The sequence below is a fragment of the Paroedura picta genome, chromosome 3 (genome assembly GCF_049243985.1).
Source record: "Paroedura picta isolate Pp20150507F chromosome 3, Ppicta_v3.0, whole genome shotgun sequence".
Lineage (NCBI taxonomy): Eukaryota > Metazoa > Chordata > Lepidosauria > Squamata > Gekkonidae > Paroedura > Paroedura picta.
The window spans coordinates 145,696,909-145,715,937 of NC_135371.1; the positions used below are offsets into that span (position 1 = coordinate 145,696,909).

General features: G+C 39.3%; 1 protein-coding gene and 1 long non-coding RNA gene across 2 annotated transcripts in view; one reads left to right on the top strand and one right to left on the bottom strand.

The window, feature by feature from the left end:
* NOL11 (nucleolar protein 11) overlaps positions 1–18,346 on the top strand; it is a 35,125-nt gene extending 16,779 nt beyond the window's left edge. The window contains exons 8-18 of the mRNA XM_077328414.1: positions 1,830–1,906; positions 3,045–3,168; positions 6,943–7,046; positions 7,906–7,983; positions 9,320–9,504; positions 9,645–9,770; positions 12,190–12,414; positions 15,024–15,102; positions 15,493–15,585; positions 17,238–17,345; positions 18,196–18,346. Coding sequence (XP_077184529.1) covers positions 1,830–1,906; positions 3,045–3,168; positions 6,943–7,046; positions 7,906–7,983; positions 9,320–9,504; positions 9,645–9,770; positions 12,190–12,414; positions 15,024–15,102; positions 15,493–15,585; positions 17,238–17,345; positions 18,196–18,309 — 1,313 coding nt within the window. The 3' untranslated portion in view covers positions 18,310–18,346. The remainder of the gene's footprint in view (positions 1–1,829; positions 1,907–3,044; positions 3,169–6,942; positions 7,047–7,905; positions 7,984–9,319; positions 9,505–9,644; positions 9,771–12,189; positions 12,415–15,023; positions 15,103–15,492; positions 15,586–17,237; positions 17,346–18,195) is intronic.
* The window catches only part of LOC143833072 (uncharacterized), a 35,109-nt gene that overhangs the window by 761 nt on the left and 15,319 nt on the right, over positions 1–19,029 (bottom strand). Inside the window, exon 2 of the long non-coding RNA XR_013229518.1 lies at positions 2,090–2,229. This is a non-coding gene — a long non-coding RNA (uncharacterized LOC143833072). The remainder of the gene's footprint in view (positions 1–2,089; positions 2,230–19,029) is intronic.

Below are 19,029 nucleotides of genomic sequence, written 5' to 3' on the forward strand. Positions count from 1 at the left end.
CAGGCTGTTTCACAAATATTATAGAGGAACCATGGATAAGGATATATAAAATAGACTTCAGACTTCATGCTTTAATATCAGGGATTTAAGTTCATACCCTTAATTGGAGCAACAAACTCACTTGTAAAGTGTGTGCTGTATAGTGGCAGTGAACAAAAAAAGGTCAAAAATAGGATATTGGTAAGCCTCTTGTGCCGCAGAGTGGTAAGGCAGCAGAAATGCAGTCTGAAAGCTCTGCCCATGAGGCTGGGAGTTCAATCCCAGCAGCCGGCTCAAGGTTGACTCAGCCTTCCATCCTTCCGAGGTCGGTAAAATGAGTACCCAGCTTGCTGCTGGGGGGTAACCGGAAATGACTGGGGAAGGCACTGGCAAACCACCCCATATTGAGTCTGCCATGAAAACACTGGAGGGCGTCACCCCAAGGGTCAGACATGACTCTGTGCTTGCACAGGGGATACCTTTACCTTTACCTTTAATTGCTTGGGTCCTAAAGAAATAGATTTAGTCAAACTGATTCAGTCTGGTCTTTATTAAGATCACCACAAGCTGAATCACAAGACAGTTACACAATTGCATGTAACTTGCACATTATCCATGCTAATACAACGTTCCTGCAGGTACATTTGCCTTGAAGTACTCAGCATGTGTTAATGGACAATTTCCCAGCCCTCCACATTAAATAGACAAACAGCACACAACTCCATTTATTGTTGGGGTTGTGAAGGGAATGGTATTCATAAACTGGATCTTTCACATCTGCTAAACCCACAGCTGAGTTACATGATAAAACTTGCAAATGAATTTTATTACCGCTGGATTTCACAGAAAACACATGCCTTTTACAGTGCACTGTACAAAGTAAAGTTTGCAAATGGGATTTGTCTGCTCCTGTTGATATTTACAGTGTTTAGGAGAGGCTTGACCACTGTAAATATCAGTAGGAGCAGACAAATCCCATTTGCTGTTTGCAAATTAGCTGCTGATCAGCTAATTACAGGTTTTGGAACCCAGAAAAGTTCCAGCCTCAGAAAGCTTCACTTGCCAGATAGGCAGGCACTTCTATGGAAGGCTACATTGGGAACTTCATTTTGAAGATGGCTCTTAAGAGCACAGGAAAAGAGAAGAGCTCTGATAATACTGAAAAAGGAATGCGCAAACTCTGCAGATTAAATAATCTTTGGTCTTTTGCTGCTTGTGGTTTCTGTTAAAGAGATACCTGCAGATTATAATAAGTGAACAGTAGGATAAGTATTACTATGTGGTTTAGTTTGCCCCTGACTGCGGAAGACCTATTAGTACTTCCTAGGAGAGGAATACCTCTCATACCTGGCTTTGTTTGTGTGATGAAATGGGCATTAGCTCTTAGCCAAATGGTGGGGTTTTGTTGTTGTTGTTGTTTGTTTTTTGGCTTCAGGATTATTTGATGGTGGTTAAATTGAGAGTATTTGGTGAACTGAAAATGTACCCACCATAAAGAAGAAAAAGATTAATGGTAGGCAGGGAACAGAAAGACATGTTAATCTTGATCTGATAAATTATATGAGCAGGCCCAGCAGAGAAAAATTATGCAACTGAATGTTACTACAGAGATTTGATTGTTTTCCTTTCATACTACTAGCCTGCTTAGTTACTAGCTGTTCAAAATACACAGTGAAACCACAGTAATTATTGTAAATTGTCAACAGAAAAGTTCTTAATATATTAACCACTCTTTTTGCGTTTTTTTTAATTTAGTGCCAAAATATCTTTAATACATTTTCAAATGTAATTCTCTGTTACTATCTGTGCATGGGCAAATAGGATGACTTGTAACATTTCCCTGTTTGTAGCATGGGTTTCCTTATGGAATATAAAATTTCAAACACTGCAGGATTCAAAAGAATTGCCACTGGGATCCTCTGGACAGGTAGGCTTCAACACTTGTTTCTAGGGACATAGTTAATTTTCTGTAGCTAATTCACAGTACAAGTGTCTTGTTGAATGAAAACATGTAGTGAAGTCTTAAAACATATTGTTATGAGTACTTGTAGTAGATACAACTACGAGGATATTTTCTTAAATATTTGATCTAAAAAATAAAAATAGTTACCATGACTGTTGCATATAAGAGGATATTTGCATTGAATTAGCGCTCACTGGATGTACCGACTAGTCCTGTTGATGTACCTTACTGTATCATGTTTCTGTTCTTCTGTTCACGATTCTCCATCTCATTCTTTATTAAATCACCTGTGGCAAGGTAAAAGAAGGCCCAGTGTCGGACAGTCCACACTTATGCTAGTTCTGTTGCCTGCTCCCGAACACTCTCAATAATATGCGTTTAAAGGGGTGACATGAATAGAGCTGTGTTTGGTGAAGCAACTAGCATATTAAGTCTTTAAACTGCTATGCTTGTTATAGCGTGACTTATTGCAGTGTTCCTCTGAATCTGAATCCAGTGATTTGTTGGGTGGTAGAATATATACACAGAGTTCCTTCCACAGCTAAAGCAGCCTCATTCCTTTTAATCTCTTCCTTGATTATTAAAAAAGTAAAAAAAAAGTCCCCATAATCTAGATTCCTTGATGCACTTTAGCTTTTATTCATTTCTGGGTTAGGGCAGTGGGAGTATAAATTGACTTTAAGACCCTACATTTGTTCACTGAACTAACTACAGCAATCTTTTTAAATATATATATTTGTATGTTAAGTTGGGCATTTGAGGCATCTCAGAATAATAATTATATAGCAGTAACATCCATAAAACATAAGCTACAGCATTATAAGAGTTAAATCATAACAGCAATGCTGGAAAACAAGACATTTTACATAAAGCTAGGAAACTGGAGGAAAACCTTTTTGAAACATAGCATGATAACCAGTGAACTTTATAAGTACATATGTGCTGAGTTTTCAAAAGTTGTGACTTCCCAAATGCCTAATTTATGTTAAGATAGCTGAAGCAGCAGGTAGGGAGATGCTTATTTTATTAATTGGAAATCTGAGTATCTCAGATTGCAGGTGTGGCTTCAGTGTTCACTAACAGAGTATTCCATGTTTTTTAGTGTTGGTGTTATGGAGACAGACTCTTTGTAACATATGGGAAAGAATTAAAAGTAATCCTGTATAAATGTGAAACATCATCCTTAGCTGCTGCTCTTGGGAAAATCCAGAGTTCACCAACATCAGGTAAGATCTTAAGTAATAATAGAATCCTAACATTGGAAAGGGGCATTCAGACCATCTAGTTCATGGGTGGCCAAACTGGCTCTCCAGATGTCTCATGAGAATTGTAGTCAGTGGACATCTGGAGAGCCACAGTTTGGCCACCCCTGATCTAGTCCCAACTCCTGTTCAATGCTGGATCAGCCTAAAGCATCAATGTTAAGTATCTGTCCAGCTGCTGCTTGAAGACTTCTAGTGAGGGGGAGCTCACCACATCCTTAGGCAGCCTATTCCACTGCTGAATTACTCTGACTGAAATCCCCCCCCACACACACACACACAGGATCTAGCTGGTAATGTTCTATACCTGGTTTAAACCTATTATTGTAGGTCCTATCTTCTGCTGCCAGCAGGAACCACTCCCTACCCTCCTCCAAGTGCCCTCCTCTTTTCCAGGCTGAACATTCCCAAGTCCCTCAACCTTTCCTCATAGGGCTTGAGCCCCAGGCCCCAGATCATCTTCGTTGATCTCCTTTGCACCTTCTCAGTTTTTCCCACATCCTCATTCTTTTTGAGGTGAAATGGTGCAATTGAAAAGCTGCATATATAAAACTAATAAATGCAAATGGATGTGTCCTTGGGAAACCTGTTATAGTAAAAGGAATTCTTCTTTGGCTTTTCAGTCTCAAAATACAGTGCCATAATATCCAACAATCATTACTCAGGTGTTTTAATTTCTGCATTCTGTATTTTCTTCCTGATTACCTGTCTCCCTAAGTGTGGTCCTGGTATGTCTGCTGAAGAGCCAGGAGCCAGTACACATTATTTGAATTATTTATACAGTACCATCAATATCTGTGACACTTTAGAGAACAACATAAGCAAAACACAGATTGCTGCCTGGCGGAGTTAACTCAAATTCAGGTCAAGGGTCAAGAAGCAAGAAAGAGAATAGAAGGGGGAAGTATAAGGACAGTGGATGAATGTGACTGCAAGACTCAACATTCCTGCATTGCCATGAGGACTAGCATTTTCTGCAGTGATTTTATTGTACTGTCTGAGTGATCTTCAGTAGTAGAAATATCATTTCACATCAGAATTTTTTGTAGTATGGCACAAAAATGTGCATGACCTTGTCATTGCTTATTCATATGCACACTTTACATTATTTGGGAGATGAATTGAATATTGTAATCTCTTGCTTTCTGTACTGGCTTCATCTCATTAAATCTCTATTGTACCTTGATTAGAATATTGGACTAGGATATGAAAAACTAGAATTTAAATCCAGATTCTGCCAGCGTTTACTGGGCAACCATGAGCTTTTCATTCTCTGACATACCAAGTAACCCCAGAAGTGATGTCAGTAGGCCATGCCTTCCTGCCACAATTCCAGAAGTGGCATGTGACTTTTTCCTTTTATATTCCTTTTTATATCTTACTACATGAAATAGTAACGGTACTTCCAACAACATGCTGGTCCTTTGATTGGCCTTCAGGGAAGAGGTCCCTTTCCCACCAAGAGCCAAACAGAGTATCAGCATGTCATCGGAGGGATGGCCCTGGCCTCTGCCAAGGCCCCACACCTTGGCCTCACCTCCTTGCACCTGCTGGATGGCAGCCAAGTCCAGCTGCCTTCTCACAGCTGGCAAAGGGAGGCCTCCACTGTGAAGGCCCCACAGCTCTGGCTAGCCTTCCTGCCTCCACTGCATTGAGGAACACTGCTTGCCTTTACCTAGTACTGAACATCAGGTTGAGGAACAGCTGATATATAAGACTGAGAGCTGGGAGTAGCTAATCTGCTATGCGCAACCAGACCTCCTGGACATGGGGAGGCCTCATGCCAGTCATCCAGCCCATCTCATCACCTGCCTCTCCTTTCCCACATCAACAGCACAAGGGCAGAGGGCAATACAGCTTTTGTGTGGTGGCCCCGCCACAGTCCAAAACTTCCTCACTGAGGGACCCTCCACCCCACCTTGCCACTGGCCCTCTCTGCTTTGTGCAAGCAAGGAGTCAAGAGCAGGTGGTGAGGGAGGATTGGGCTCCTCCAGAGCATACTGCACCACTTGGTGAACTTGCCCGTCCTCCTTAGCACAGGCTCTTCTGCCCTCCTGCCTTTCTACCGCATGTTTTTAAAATGGGCTTTGCTGCTAGTGTATGTGTGTGTGTACTGGATTGATTTGCCAATCTAATTTATTTCCTGGATGAGAAGTAGGACAGAGTTCTAGTTTAACTTGTTTAATTTGTAGTTTAGTTTAACTTGTATCAGCTATTTTGATGGCTAGAACAACCTGCCCAAACAAGGAGAAAACCCAAGGTAAATTTTAAAATCTTTTTAAAATACATTTAAAAACTGACACACACATACACACCCCAAACTGGCATAATCCCTCTGCATCTGTGGTGTAATCCTAGGTTTACATGTAACTCTGGTTGGGATATGCTGCTGTAATAGATCACAGGGCTGTTGTAGAATTAAAATGAGAAAGATGTCCACCATGTACATCACCTAGATAGATACCATTACAAAAATCTGGGTATATTAAGTGTAGTTCAGTTTGTTTAGACAAGTTTATATGTACCAATGTATTTAATCTCAACATCACTGTACATATTGATTCTTAACTAGCTAGATCTTCAAGGATTATGCAAAACACTTCTTGCAGTTGACATAAGTTTCCCATTCTATTATACAAAGTATTCAACCTTGTTTTTATAATATAAGAAGCATGTAAATTGAACAAACCCGGTAGCTTGCCTGAAAAAATTAGAATCTCCTAGTGGGATGAAAGAATGCTACCTCCTAAAATCTGGAGATAAAATCCATGATATCTTACCTGTTATGCTCTCTAATATAAACCTATATATGCTAGGTTTATAATGCTTGATCTTGGAAGGGAGGTGTTTCCTTCTGTGTCTCTATATTTGTATACTAAAACAGACTTCTGTGTGGATTCTCTCCATGTAAATTTGATTATATTTGTTTTAAAATTCAAACTAATTTTGAAATGGTTCTTCCATAATATTTTTGTCTCTGTTTTGTCTCGAGCGGAGCCAGGGCCTTTTCGGTCGTGGCCCCCGCCTGGTGGAATGAGCTCCCGGAGGAGCTGCAGGCCCTGCGGGATTTGCCATCCCTTCCGCAGGGCCTGCAAAATGGAGCTCTTCCGCCAGGCCTATGGTTGAGGTCGGCGCCCCCCCTTTTTAGATCGCCCCCCCCCCCTTTACATCTACATCAGCAGTGACCACTGGTTTTCGGATAGTTCCGCGGCCATCAGGTAGGGTGGGTCGGGTGGGTTGGAGATCGTTTTAGGTGTTCTATGTACTAGAGGTTTTATAGGGGGTTTACATGTTGTTACCCGCCGCGAGCCTTGGGAGCAGTGGGCTAGAAATCTATTATTATTAATAATAATAATGATGATGATGATTTAAAATCCTGTGGTGTTTTAATTTCTAAAATTATTAGGTTGGATTCCACAACTTCCTTCTACCAAGTAATGAGTTTTACGTCAGATAAAGACCACAACAGAAAATATCACCTAACTCTTTGATCTTCATTTTAAAAATAAGCATACCTAGCCTTCAGTTTTTTAAAAAAGAAACATCCAGAATGTAGGATTACAGCTTCTGCTTCCCTCTTTTCCTTATGTTAAAAACATAATCAGCTAAATAAAAACTGTATAGATTGTGGTATTGTCAAAACCAAGTTCTTCATTCAGTTTTGTATTAACACTGTTTTTCTCTTGAAAGATGCATTTTGTTCCTTTAAAGGAAATATTTCATGTTTTTTATTTACAGAAACAAAGCTTCTGTCTGTGAATTGGAATATGCTACAGGAAGATGGCCTGTTATGTGTACAGCCAGATCAGTCTGTACCTACTAAGGGTGAATCTAAGAGACTTGTATGTTTCCATGCTATTACCTCTCTTTTTATAATATTGTTAAATTCATATTTATTTAATATAAAACATTATCCCCTTTGGGCATTGGTATTGTTGCATAGTGCTTGTGCATGAATGCTGAGTGCCCTTTGTGTACTTTTCCCGCCACCAAAATGCCTTGCCACTCACTCCAAATCTGCACAGCAAGGAGCTCCAAGACACAGTTCTATGTCATATCAGCACAAGGGCAGAATTTCTACCTCATGGGTTGTGCTGCATCATAGCTGGGTATTTTCTAGGGCTTGGTGGCTGCAATTAGGTTCAGGGGAAGACTCTACCACCACAGGAGAGGATGATTAGTTCTGACTGTAGTTGACATCCTAAGCTGCTTTGAGCTTCATGGACACGGCTGCTGCAATGGGGTAACACAATTTTGTAGGACAATTGGTGCCTATGAGCTATGCTGTGTTTTTTGTTGCTGTAACTTTACACCACAGGCAGGGGGCACTCCCAGGCTAAAAGGGCATAGGGAGTTGACTGACTCTAGCCATGCCATCAGAACCATCCCCACCCCCATCAGTGTAGGAACCTATATCTCAGGTTCACCAGTGGGCAGTCACTGTGGGGTTGTGCTGGCACCTGAGAGCTGCAGAGCAACCCTGGGGGCCTGTGCTGGCAAAACTGGCTTTTATGTCACTACTAAAGAAAAGAGAAAAGATCAGTCAGCTCTCCTTTAGGATTGTACTATTCATCTTTTAGAAATATCTCTAAAATGAATTCTAATCTAGTCATAGTTATCATTGGAAATCGGTTTATTTATTTGGTAGGAAGTATGGAACTTATTTCTCTGGGAAATTCTTTTTTATGTTATATGTTGCAGTTGAGGTCACGAAGGACCACAGGTGCAAAAACACAGCTAGAACCCCTAACGGTGGAGCAGCTTCTATTACTTATTAAGGTAAATATGACAAATTCTTCTTAAAAGTAGAAGGGCAAATTATTAGGCATCGTCATCCTGATCGAGTTCTTGTATATACCTATATGTATGTGGATGTGTAGATTTGCGTGGACCAGATGAACTGTCCCTTGAAACTGTATGGGAGCCCTTATAGAGTTGTCCCTATTCAGGGCCAACCTTTCTATAGGCCATCCTTCTCCCCCTCCCCCCCCCCCCCCGGGCATGAGCAGAGGTGCCAGCAGCCCAGGCACAGCGAGTCCAGGCCCAGAGCCCTAAGGATCGTACCCCCACAGGGGGGAATACACAAATAACAGTTTGAGCAACATCAATTTGCAGACAAGCTGTCCCCGTGGTATAATTGGAATCTCGTTGTAGAGGATGTTTGGGTGTTAAATATAATAAAGTTCAGTTACATTTTGGAATTTGAAGCTGCCTTTTCTTTATTCTCACTCATAGCTGGCTGCTTTTAATGCAGGTTTGCAGCAAGAGGTATCAGAGCTTCTACATAAAGGGCAATCAAGAGAGTTCCTGTTCAGAATTTGAATTGTGATTCTACTCTAGTTACTAGTTATTTATTTTGTTAATAACTAAAGGTAGCAGTCAGAAACTATATGTTCTATTGTGCATGTGACTTTGGGGCTCTTGTTTTTTAGCTATCAACTGACTTGAGATAAGCCTGCATTCCCAGCTGGCTGCCTCTTGTGCCTCTGATACAGGATTTCTGAGAGAGAACAGGGAATTTTGCCTTTTGAAAAGTCAGGAAAAGGCTAAAGTGGTTCCTCTCTGGACAGTAGAAAAAGTCCTGGAAAATGCATAGTTAGTTTTTATATCTAACACACATACAAAAGCCATGCAGAAGGGGGTGCTGTAGTATAAAGGGGAATTGAGTGAGACTGAAAAAAGAAAGCCTACCAATTTTTCGTAAGTTGTAAACAAGTAATTGCAAGGCTGAAACAGAGTAACTGGTGCTTCAAATCCACTTGATTAAAATTATTAATTGAAGAAAACTGCACCCTCTTCCTCAAGGCATTCCATTTAGTGTGAAAAGAGAGAGGTGGAAATATGTTCTTGAGAATAGTGGTTTGAATCTTGTAGATCCATTCTCTTACATCAGGGAAAAAGCTACTCCCAGCAGAATTGCTCCATGAGATCCAACCCTTTGCATGGTGAGCAGATATCATAAAGCAAATTGTACTTTTTTTTCAAAACCATTGTTTTAACTCAACATAAATATGCGTGTTCATAATAAAGAGAAGACACCTAAGATAAATGGACTAAAGTTTAATTCAGTGAAATCCTAACTTTTGATGGCACTATTGTTTGTTTGTTTTTTTAGAATTCTTCTCCAAATGAAATTGAAGAAAAGCTGATGAATTTTTTGTCTAATGCTCAGATACCAGACTTCCAAATCTCTGTTCGAAACATCATATTAGCACTTATGAACAGATGTGAAGCAGAGCAAGCATTTTATCCTTCTAATTGCCTAGTGCAACTGGTTCAGATGCAAGGCCTCTCTTACAGGTTACTTCTAATCTTTCTTAAGACAATGTTAAAGCCTTCAAAATTGATTTATCTATTAATTCTGTTGCTTTCTTATGGTTTCTGTGAAAGAAAAAATAACTAAATAGGTCTGGTCATTTACTGTTTATTCTGTCTTAAAGCATGTGCCCAGGATTAATGACAGTTGCCTTGGAGAAAACAGATATATGCTTGCTACAACTGTGCCTGCAGCAGTTTCCAGATATTCCTGAAGCAGTTACCTGTGCTTGTTTAAGGACTTTCCTGAGGTACATGTAAAATAATTTTACCTACGCTTCAACTAATGATTTTTCTTATTGTTTTCAGCTACTAAAATCTTTTTCAGATTCCGTTAAAGTAAAGAGGTTTTGACAAAAGGGTTGTTAATTGAATAAGCAATCACATTGGAAAGCAGTGTCAAAAGTATAAATACTGCATGCATTTGTTTTGCATTACTTGTTTGTTTTTTTAATCCATTTTTGATATGCACTGTTCTAAGTAGCATATGCAAGGGCCTTTTGTGGCACAGAGTGGTAAGGCAACAGACATGCAGTCTGAAGTTCTGCCCATGAGGTTGGGAGTTCAATTCCAGCAGCTGGCTCAAGGTTGACTCAGCCTTCCTTCCTTCCGAGGTCGGTAAAATGAGTACCCAGCTTGCTGGGGGGTAAACGGTAATGACTGGGGAAGGCACTGGCAAACCACCCCGTATTGAGTCTGCCATGAAAACGCTGGAGGGCGTCACCCCAAGGGTCAGACATGACTCAGTGCTTGCACAGGGGATACCTTTACCTTTAAATAGCATATGACATTTTTCAAGCAGAAAACTCATTTACTTTCATTATTTACTTAATTTATTGTCTGCCTTTCTCTTTGAACTCAAGGCAAATTACACAGAGTGAGAATACGATCATTAGAATGGGACATTCATTGAACACTGTAATAGAAATTAGGCTTGTAGAACCAGCAGAATTCTAGAAACAGAATGAATGAAAAGCATATGTCTTAACATTAAATAATGCAAAAATAATATAGTGGGATCCTAGCTTCAGCAAGCTATGCACAGTAGTATAAACTGCAATTCCTAATAATTTATCCAAGTAACTATGCAAAATCTTGAGTACAGTGCAACTCTGGTCTGCATAAAAAAGCCCTCTTGAATAATACAGGTTTGCATAGCTTGCAGAAATCCAAGAGAATGGGAATCTTCCTGGCCTCCCCGGCAGGCTGTTCCACAAGGCAAAGAAGGAATATATATGGGCAGTTGCTCATTTTGCTCATTTACAGGTTGCTACCTGCAAGGATTTTAAGCTGTTGTGGCAAAATATAGGGGAAGAGGTAGTCTCAGAGTTATGAGGGTCCAAAAGTCTTGAACTTTGTATGTGATAGCTAATATCTTAAATTGAGCCCAGTAAGTGATGGGCAGCCATCCCTGCAGGATGCCACCCCTGATAATAGCCAGGTCACAGCATCTTGCAACAGTTTCTGAATTGATTCTGAGGAGAGACCAGTATAGCATGCATTCAGTAGTCTAGTTTTAATGTTAGTGTAGCATGAACCCAGGTGGCCAGATTAGCTGTATCAAGATAGAGGGCCAGCTTTCAGGTTAGGCTGACTGGGAAGAAAGCTTTATTTGCAGATCTATTAATTTGTTTTTCCAATAATAATATTAGGTCCAGTATAACCCCAAGGCTCTTAGTCAGCAGAGGTCAGCTGAACTCCATCAAAAGAGGGGAGTACAGTATCCTTCAGTGTCCTTCACCTTCCCAGCCAGCATTATTTCTATCTTTTCTGGTCTAAATTCAATTTATTCACCCTAAGCCAATATCCCACATCAGCCAGGCAGCAATTCAGGACCCCTACTGATTCACCAGGGGATTTGAATATGAATATACAAAGCTGGGCATCATCAGCATATTCTTGGCATCCATCCCAAAGCTATGAATGACTTGTCCTAAGGATTTTCCATTGAGATTGAAAAGCATGGATAGAATTGTACCCTGTGGTACTCCATTGGATGCTTTCCATACTGATGACAACTGGTTTCCAACAGCAACCCTTTGAGTTCACATTCAATATGGGTTTGCCTCTTCTAATTGTCTCCCAGCACTCTTCAGGTCACAAATAACATCTCTATTGACATCTTGTTTTGTAAAGATCATATAATAGGTTTCTTTGTTTTAGTATTCATTTAGTGTTGGAAAAGTTTATAAATTAAATATTTGATGATTAATGATGAATCCAGGATAATAAATATGAGAGGTTGTATCCAGCACAGAATTTTTGTGGTTGCAAGAATTTCAACCTGCAGAGCACAACATTGGAGCCCCCCTCGCCGCTGCTCAAAATACCTCCTGATATCCTGTCCCTGGGGGTGTTTCTGTAAGGGAATTCCACCCACAGAAACACAACACTGGATCCAACCAAGTTTCACAAATACTTGATCATACCTAGAATACAGTTTTGACCATCTTAAAAATTGACAGAAGTATTTTAATCCACATAAAAATCTTGGCACCATGTTACACATATGATCTTTTATACAAAACTGAAGTTGTGTTTTTCTGTTTGTATTGTACATGCAGATCATCCACATATTTATTGACATATCAATTTCAGGGCTATATTTTAAATGTTATATTCAAAAAATATCAGTCTGTTCCAACTGTAGAAATTTATTTTCTTTTGCAGCATTAGTGATCACAGCCTTGGAGAAATGAATATAAATATAGATTATGTAGCTGGTTATATTGATACTGCTCATAACAGAAAAAAGGAAGACCAATCTAATGTGATACAGAATGGCTTCAGTTCTGAACTCCTAGAAGAAAACTGCTGTGATTCACAGTTAACCCAGAAATCTCATGCAATAGATAGTAACTTCTGCCCTGTTGGACCACAAAAAGCTGTATTACTGTATCCTTTCAACTCTAAGGAAAAGTATTCTTGATGGACTTTTTAAGCATCACATTCTCCTCTAAATGCTTACACACTACCTGTTTAATGATCTGCTCAAAAACCTTTCCTGGTACTGATGTTAATCTGATTGGGCGGTAGTTGCTGGGGTCTTCTTTTTCCCTTTTTTTTAAAAAATGGGATCACATTTCCCCTCCTCCAGTGCATTGGAACTTCCTCTGCTCCCCAGGACTCCTCAAAGATATCTGCAAAAGATTCTGAGATTTCCTCTGCCAGCTTGTTCAACACTCTTGCATGTAATTCATCAGGCCCTGGAAATTTAATTTCATTTAAAAATAGCCAAATATTTATGTACAACCTGTTTATCAATTATATAATTTATTCCTTCCCCAATATTCTCCAGTTTGGTGTAGTGGTTAGGAGTGTGGACTTCTAATCTGGTATGCCGGATTCAATTCTGCACTCCCCCATGTGCAGCCAGCTGGGTGACCTTGGGCTCACCACAGCACTGATAAAATTGTTCTGACCAAGCAGTGATTGGTCTCTCAGCCTCACCCACCTCACAGGGTCTCTGTTGTGGGGAGAGGAAAGGGCAGGTGACTGTATGCTGCTTTGAGACTCCTTCGGGTAGAGAAAAGCGGCATATAAGAACCAACTCTTCTTCATTTTCCCCAACTGACTTTCTTTTTTCCTTATTAGAAAACACAAAAAAGATATTAAATACTTCTGCCTTGTTACTATCTCCTGTTATCATGACACCATCATCTCCACAAAATCAACCTACCACTCCCTTATTTTTTCCTTTTGCTATTTTTTGTTGCTTTTTTGTTATTTTTAACTCCCTTGGCTAGCATGAGCTCATTCAGGGTTATAGCTTTTTTAACCACCTCCCTACATTTCCTGGCTATTTTATAAAAATGTCTCATTGATGATTTCTTTCTTTTTAAATCTCATGTACTTGTCCCTTTTAAAACAACTAATTTAGGAGTTATTTAGTTATCGATCCTGGTTTCTTTTGACATCTTCCATTTCTCTACTTCCTTGGAACTGCTTAATATTTTGCCTTCAGTATCTCATTTTTAAGAAATCCCCATCCATTATTCTCTTTCTTTTAATATATCTGACCATGGAATAGCCCACATTACTTACCTTAATGTACTAAAATCAGCTCTCTTAAAGTCTAAAATACTTTTCTAACTATACTTCTTTCCTCAGAAGCTCAAACTCCAAGATAACATCGTCATTGTGACCCAGAGCACCCACCTCCTACACTCCATTAACTAAATCATCTTTATTTATTAAAATTAGATCTAATATAGCTGAACTTGTTGCATTTTCTACCTTTTGAACAATAAAATTGTCTTCAAGGGAGATAAGGAATTTATTAGACTTAGACATTTTTGCAGAGTTCAACCTCCAGCAAATATCAGGATAATTAAAATCCCCCATAACTATTCCGCCAGGCTTTTGATTGAGGTTGGGCAGCAATGAAGATCTCCCCCCCCCCCCATGAAGCGGCCGTTGCGTATGTCAGCAGCTCCCCTCCACTTCCCTTTTAGTGGGGGTAGAGATCGGGTTAGTTATTGAACCTTGCCGCCACTCTTGGCCGCTATAACTATGTTGTTAAGGATTAGTTGTGGGTTCATGCTTTTATGATATTGTTTTAATGGGATTGTTTTATGTAACCCGCCTCGAGACTCCGGGGGGAGGCGGGATATAAATAAAATGATGATAATAATAATAATAATAGATCTCTACTCCTTGAAAGTTCAGTCATTTGTAGCAGAAAAAAAAATATTCGAATCTTCAGACTGACATGGTGGACTTTTACCAAGTCATCTATATTTTTCACACCTTTAATTTTGACTCAAATGCTTTCAACATGATTTCCAAGATCAAAATTATGGACCGCCTCACAAGAATAGTCATTCCTGACATACAATGCCACTCCTCCCCCTTTCTTATTTGACCTATTTCTCCTATATGAGTTATACCCACAGTTGATACATTCCAATGATGAGATTTGTTCTCAGTGATGCCAGTTATATCATATTTGCTCTGCTGCAGTCATATTTCTAATTTGCCTTGCTTATTGCCCCATGCTGTGTGCATTAGTATGTAAGCATCTCATTCCATGGGTTCTTCTCCCTATCTGCTTATTCCAGTATTTCCCCCAACACATTGGGGTACTTGATTTCCTTGCTCTGCTCTCACTGTCAACTCTGTAATACATTACTATCTACCTCACTATAAAAATATTTCCTTCCCCCCCCAATTGTACTGACCCAATTGTTGGACATCTTTATCTCCCCTTCTCACTGCTGTCTTCTAGTTGAGGATTTTTACAAATGATTATAGGCACTGATCAGTATGTTGAGGGTCTTCTAGGACCTGTGTGCCTTTGCTCCACAACTTCAGAAATTTATTCCTTGAACCTTTAATAGTCAAAGCTTTTTCTTCTTGAAGACAATGTAGTACATTTGATAATTAATTGATTTTTGTCAACTCTTTAAAATAGTTGAACTTTTAATTATGTAACTCCTTTGAGGTAAGATTAGATACAAATTTTAATATATGTTGTTTCTTGACACAATTTGAACCTTATGCAGTAATGCCATTCTATGTTCAGCATACAGTGAGGCTTTTCTTCTGCCTCATTTGAAAGATCTGTCAGCTGAGCAAGTCATTGTAAGTATGATTCTTCAAAATCAGTTTTTCTAAGTAGCATATTATTGCTCTTAAAGCATTTGCAGAAAATGCCCTTTGAATATCTTGCAGTTTTCTTAATATTAACACAGGAAAACTCTGATTTGATAGCTGTGACAGAAAAGGCACTTGGGATCATTGTTGCTGCCCTTAAATAGTAATCAGATCCCTGCATTGATTGTAATATAGGGTAGTTTAATGTTTGCTTTTGCCTCTACCCTGCTTTCAATTGTTGTAACTTCCAGTCTGATAAAAGCTCGCACACTATTCTGTGCCATTTAGACTGGTCCTTAATAAAAGGTATTGCTTAGACTGTGCTCAAGATAGGGTGTAAAGCACCTCAATTGAAGTAGATTTCTTTTTTCATTCTAGCTATTTCTTCAGTATTTGCAGTTCCTGTATATGAAATGCAGTGAACAAGCTAATACAGACCTTCCTGGAATGTTTTGTCCAACTATAAACCAGGTAAGGAAAAAGTGCTAAAACTTGCTTTGTTAATGTGTTCAGTCATCAGGTGTTTACAGATGCTCCTACATGGATCTTGTAGTTCTGGAGTTGATCTTGAGGTACTAGCTTTCCTCTTCTTTTAACTTAAGATATCTCGGGTGTGTATTGCACTGCATGTTCAGATTTCATCCCTGCAGAATGGATTGGAGGTGGGGACTTTCTTGATTGCATTAGTACTTCTCCCATAAGCATTTGTACAGTTTGTATATCTGACTCTTAACAAGGTCTGCACTGCATTCTGGTACATAACATTGAATCATTACTAAAATGATAGATATTGTTTAACTTTCAACAGCCATGCATGTTTAAATTTAGAAAGATTTACATCCATAATTGTTGAATATATTAGAAATTTGTACCAGAAACAGTGAATGCTGGGTTTTATTCTGTGCTATGGTTTTGTTTTCTAATATCTGTTCTGATGGCAAATCTTTATGCTGTGTTGCTCTTGATCATATTGTGTCTGCAGTGTCTATAGTATGTCTCATGAGTGCTACAGATTGTATATATTGATACTGCTACTTTTTATCATAACTACTGAAATTTCCATTGTTACATGGCATGTGAGTAGGCAGGGAAAAAGTGATAATCTGAGATATAGAGCTCTGGGGTTAATTCAAACCATCTGTGTTATGTATGTAAAAAATAATCTCTCCTTCTGCCTCTGGGTAAGGGGGTGTCATGCTTCTATACCATCTTCTTGACACAGTAGGCCCGCAATACAGCTAAAAATAAATAAAATGTTATCATAAAATCAAGTAAAACACAAAATGCTGGATTCAGCAATTTGTCAATGGATGTATACAGAATTCGTCCTTTATTACCCTGCCCTCTGACAGCATGGGTGTTGATTCTTGAGATTATTGGGTCTCAAGCAAGTTGGAGGGAACTGCTGTGTGAAAAGGAAGGGGTCTTCTCCTCTTCCTTCAGCTCTCCAGGGGTTAAGAGGGACATCTGGTGAGATTGTAGAGTCCAGTTCCGTGAGCACAAACACATACAGAAGACCCTATTCTTATATACACCTATACTTACATACAGAGAGACACAGTATGTTCAACAGAACAGTCACTAAATACCACAAATTCATGTAATCCTCAAAAGCAATTTTGAAAATAGTCTTAAATGTATGGACAAAAGATACTTGGTAACTGGTCTACAGAATTAATATAGTTGGAAAGAAGGCTAAAAATGTTTTCTGTTAAGTTAGTGTCTTCTGTAAAATACTTTTACCGTATTTATAGTCTGTCTCACTGAAACTTAAGGCAGGTTACACAGTATGTAAATAACTGTGCCTACAAAGAGACATCTAATAAGCACAATATAGATAAATATAATCAATATGAGGCAACATGTTAGTAATGTACTAGGTTTACTGAAATCTGAGTGAACATAGTATATTAGGCATGATACAAAGTCAATACAATGAAGAAAAATTGTATTTTTCACAGTCACAAACATCAGAATTTTAAAGTACATATCCAGTCTAAGCCTGTGATCCTAAACATACACTGAAATACTACCCAGTCAGCTAGACTGAAACACAAATGGGCTAAAGATTGGGCTGTTTTTTGACTCAGTAAATGCTTATTTAATACTCATTCCATTTTCAGATCATGGACTGGATGTGCCTGGTCCTAGATGCTCATTTTACAATGGTTGTAATGCTTCCGGAAGCAAAAGGATTGCTTTCTAGCCTGCATAAGTTCGTAAGAGCCCAAGTAAGTTTTTTGTTCATTTGAAACTGGAAAAATAAATGTGATTTTGTTTTGATTGTGTGTAACATAAAACTCCACAATAATAGCCATGCAGTATAGAGGTTGCTGGGGATGTGCATTCACATTTTGGGGGTATTAATTCAGCTGGATTATTATTATTATCATTATTGTTATTGTTATTTTGCTATTTTTTGGCTATCCAAAATGGCTGAGTCTGAAAATTTCTAAAAATATTTACAATTTTTCAGGTTGTCTAGATAGCCACAGTTGAAGTGTACTTCACTTTCAAGTGTTCTCAGTCCCTTTAAAATTAATTCAGGGCTCACACATGCTACTGCTACAGCTTGCCACACATTTAAAATTTAAAGGTACTGTGTTCCTTTAAAGTTTAATCACATTTCCCCCCTCCACTGGAATCAATAAATGAGGGCAACGTCTTTGGAGGCCCATATAATTGGAACCCTTGGCCCAGTCTTTTTCAAACTGGGGGGGGGGGGTGAGGAGAGGCACCAGCAGCTATGCTATAAATTTGTTGCCTCTGTTTCATAAAAACAGCCTCACAGAGCCCTAGATACCCCCAGATGAATTCTTCATTCTGTAATTTGGCCGAAAAAATAGTATTCCCAAATATGTCCATATTCCGAATACTATACCAATATTGGGATTTGGAAATGCTGATGATTTTCAGGTTCACTATACCCAAACCTGAAAAATATAAATAGATTTTTTTTCTTTGCTCACCCCTGGAGGGTTACATTTTGTCTCTTTTTTTCCCTAGGTGTTCTTTAAAGCAGTTCATATTGACTTGTTTTTTGAAAAGCCTAAGTTTTGACCTCTTGCTTCCTTTTTCTAGGTTCGTTTTTACTCTGAACTAAACAAGATTGAAGTAAGTCTGAAGGAATTACAGAAAATAAACAACCCCAAAGATGTGGACTTATATTCTATTGAAGTTCTAAAACTTGTGTGAATATGTCACATGTACTTCATAAAACTGTTTCCACAAATCTCTTCTGTGGATGTGTTTTTTCTTTGTACACAATTTTGAGAATTCAGCTGAGGCTGCTGGCTAGCTTGATTGTTTATATTAATTCAAGCTTCTGTTACTGATAACCAATAATGGAGTCCCTATAAATGGTTCTGGTTGCAAGGACGGGAAAAGGGAGCTGGCACAGAGCGTGTACCCAGGGTGGCAACAGAGCAGCAAAGCCAAGGGATAGCTGATTTAGGTGCAAGTGGGAGCAGGAGGATGTGACAGCTCACCCTCCAACACAGATGCAAAACCCAGGCTGGGATTCATAGCCCAGGATTCATAGTCCATATCAGCCTGTGCCTTGTGCTGCAGGCTGATGGCCGAAGCAGCAAGTTGGGTAGGTCCTCTGTTTTCTGCTGCTTTCTTCACCCCACCCACAATTGACTGAATGCCATACCAATGGTGGCTATCATGGTTCCCTGCCTCTCCAGTGACCTACCTACTGCCACCAACAGACTCCTCTGAAATGGAGTGTTCCAGAATTCTACAAAGAGCTGGTGAGTGCAGATGGGGAGATCTAGAAAGAGACAGGGATAGAACCACTCCCCTTCCCCTGAGTCCTCAAATTAAACATTGGCAAAAAGTACCCTGGACAGAAGGAAAGTCAGTCTGCTAAGCAACCTAGAAAGTAAGGAGCAGGCTTGGCAAGGGGACCTT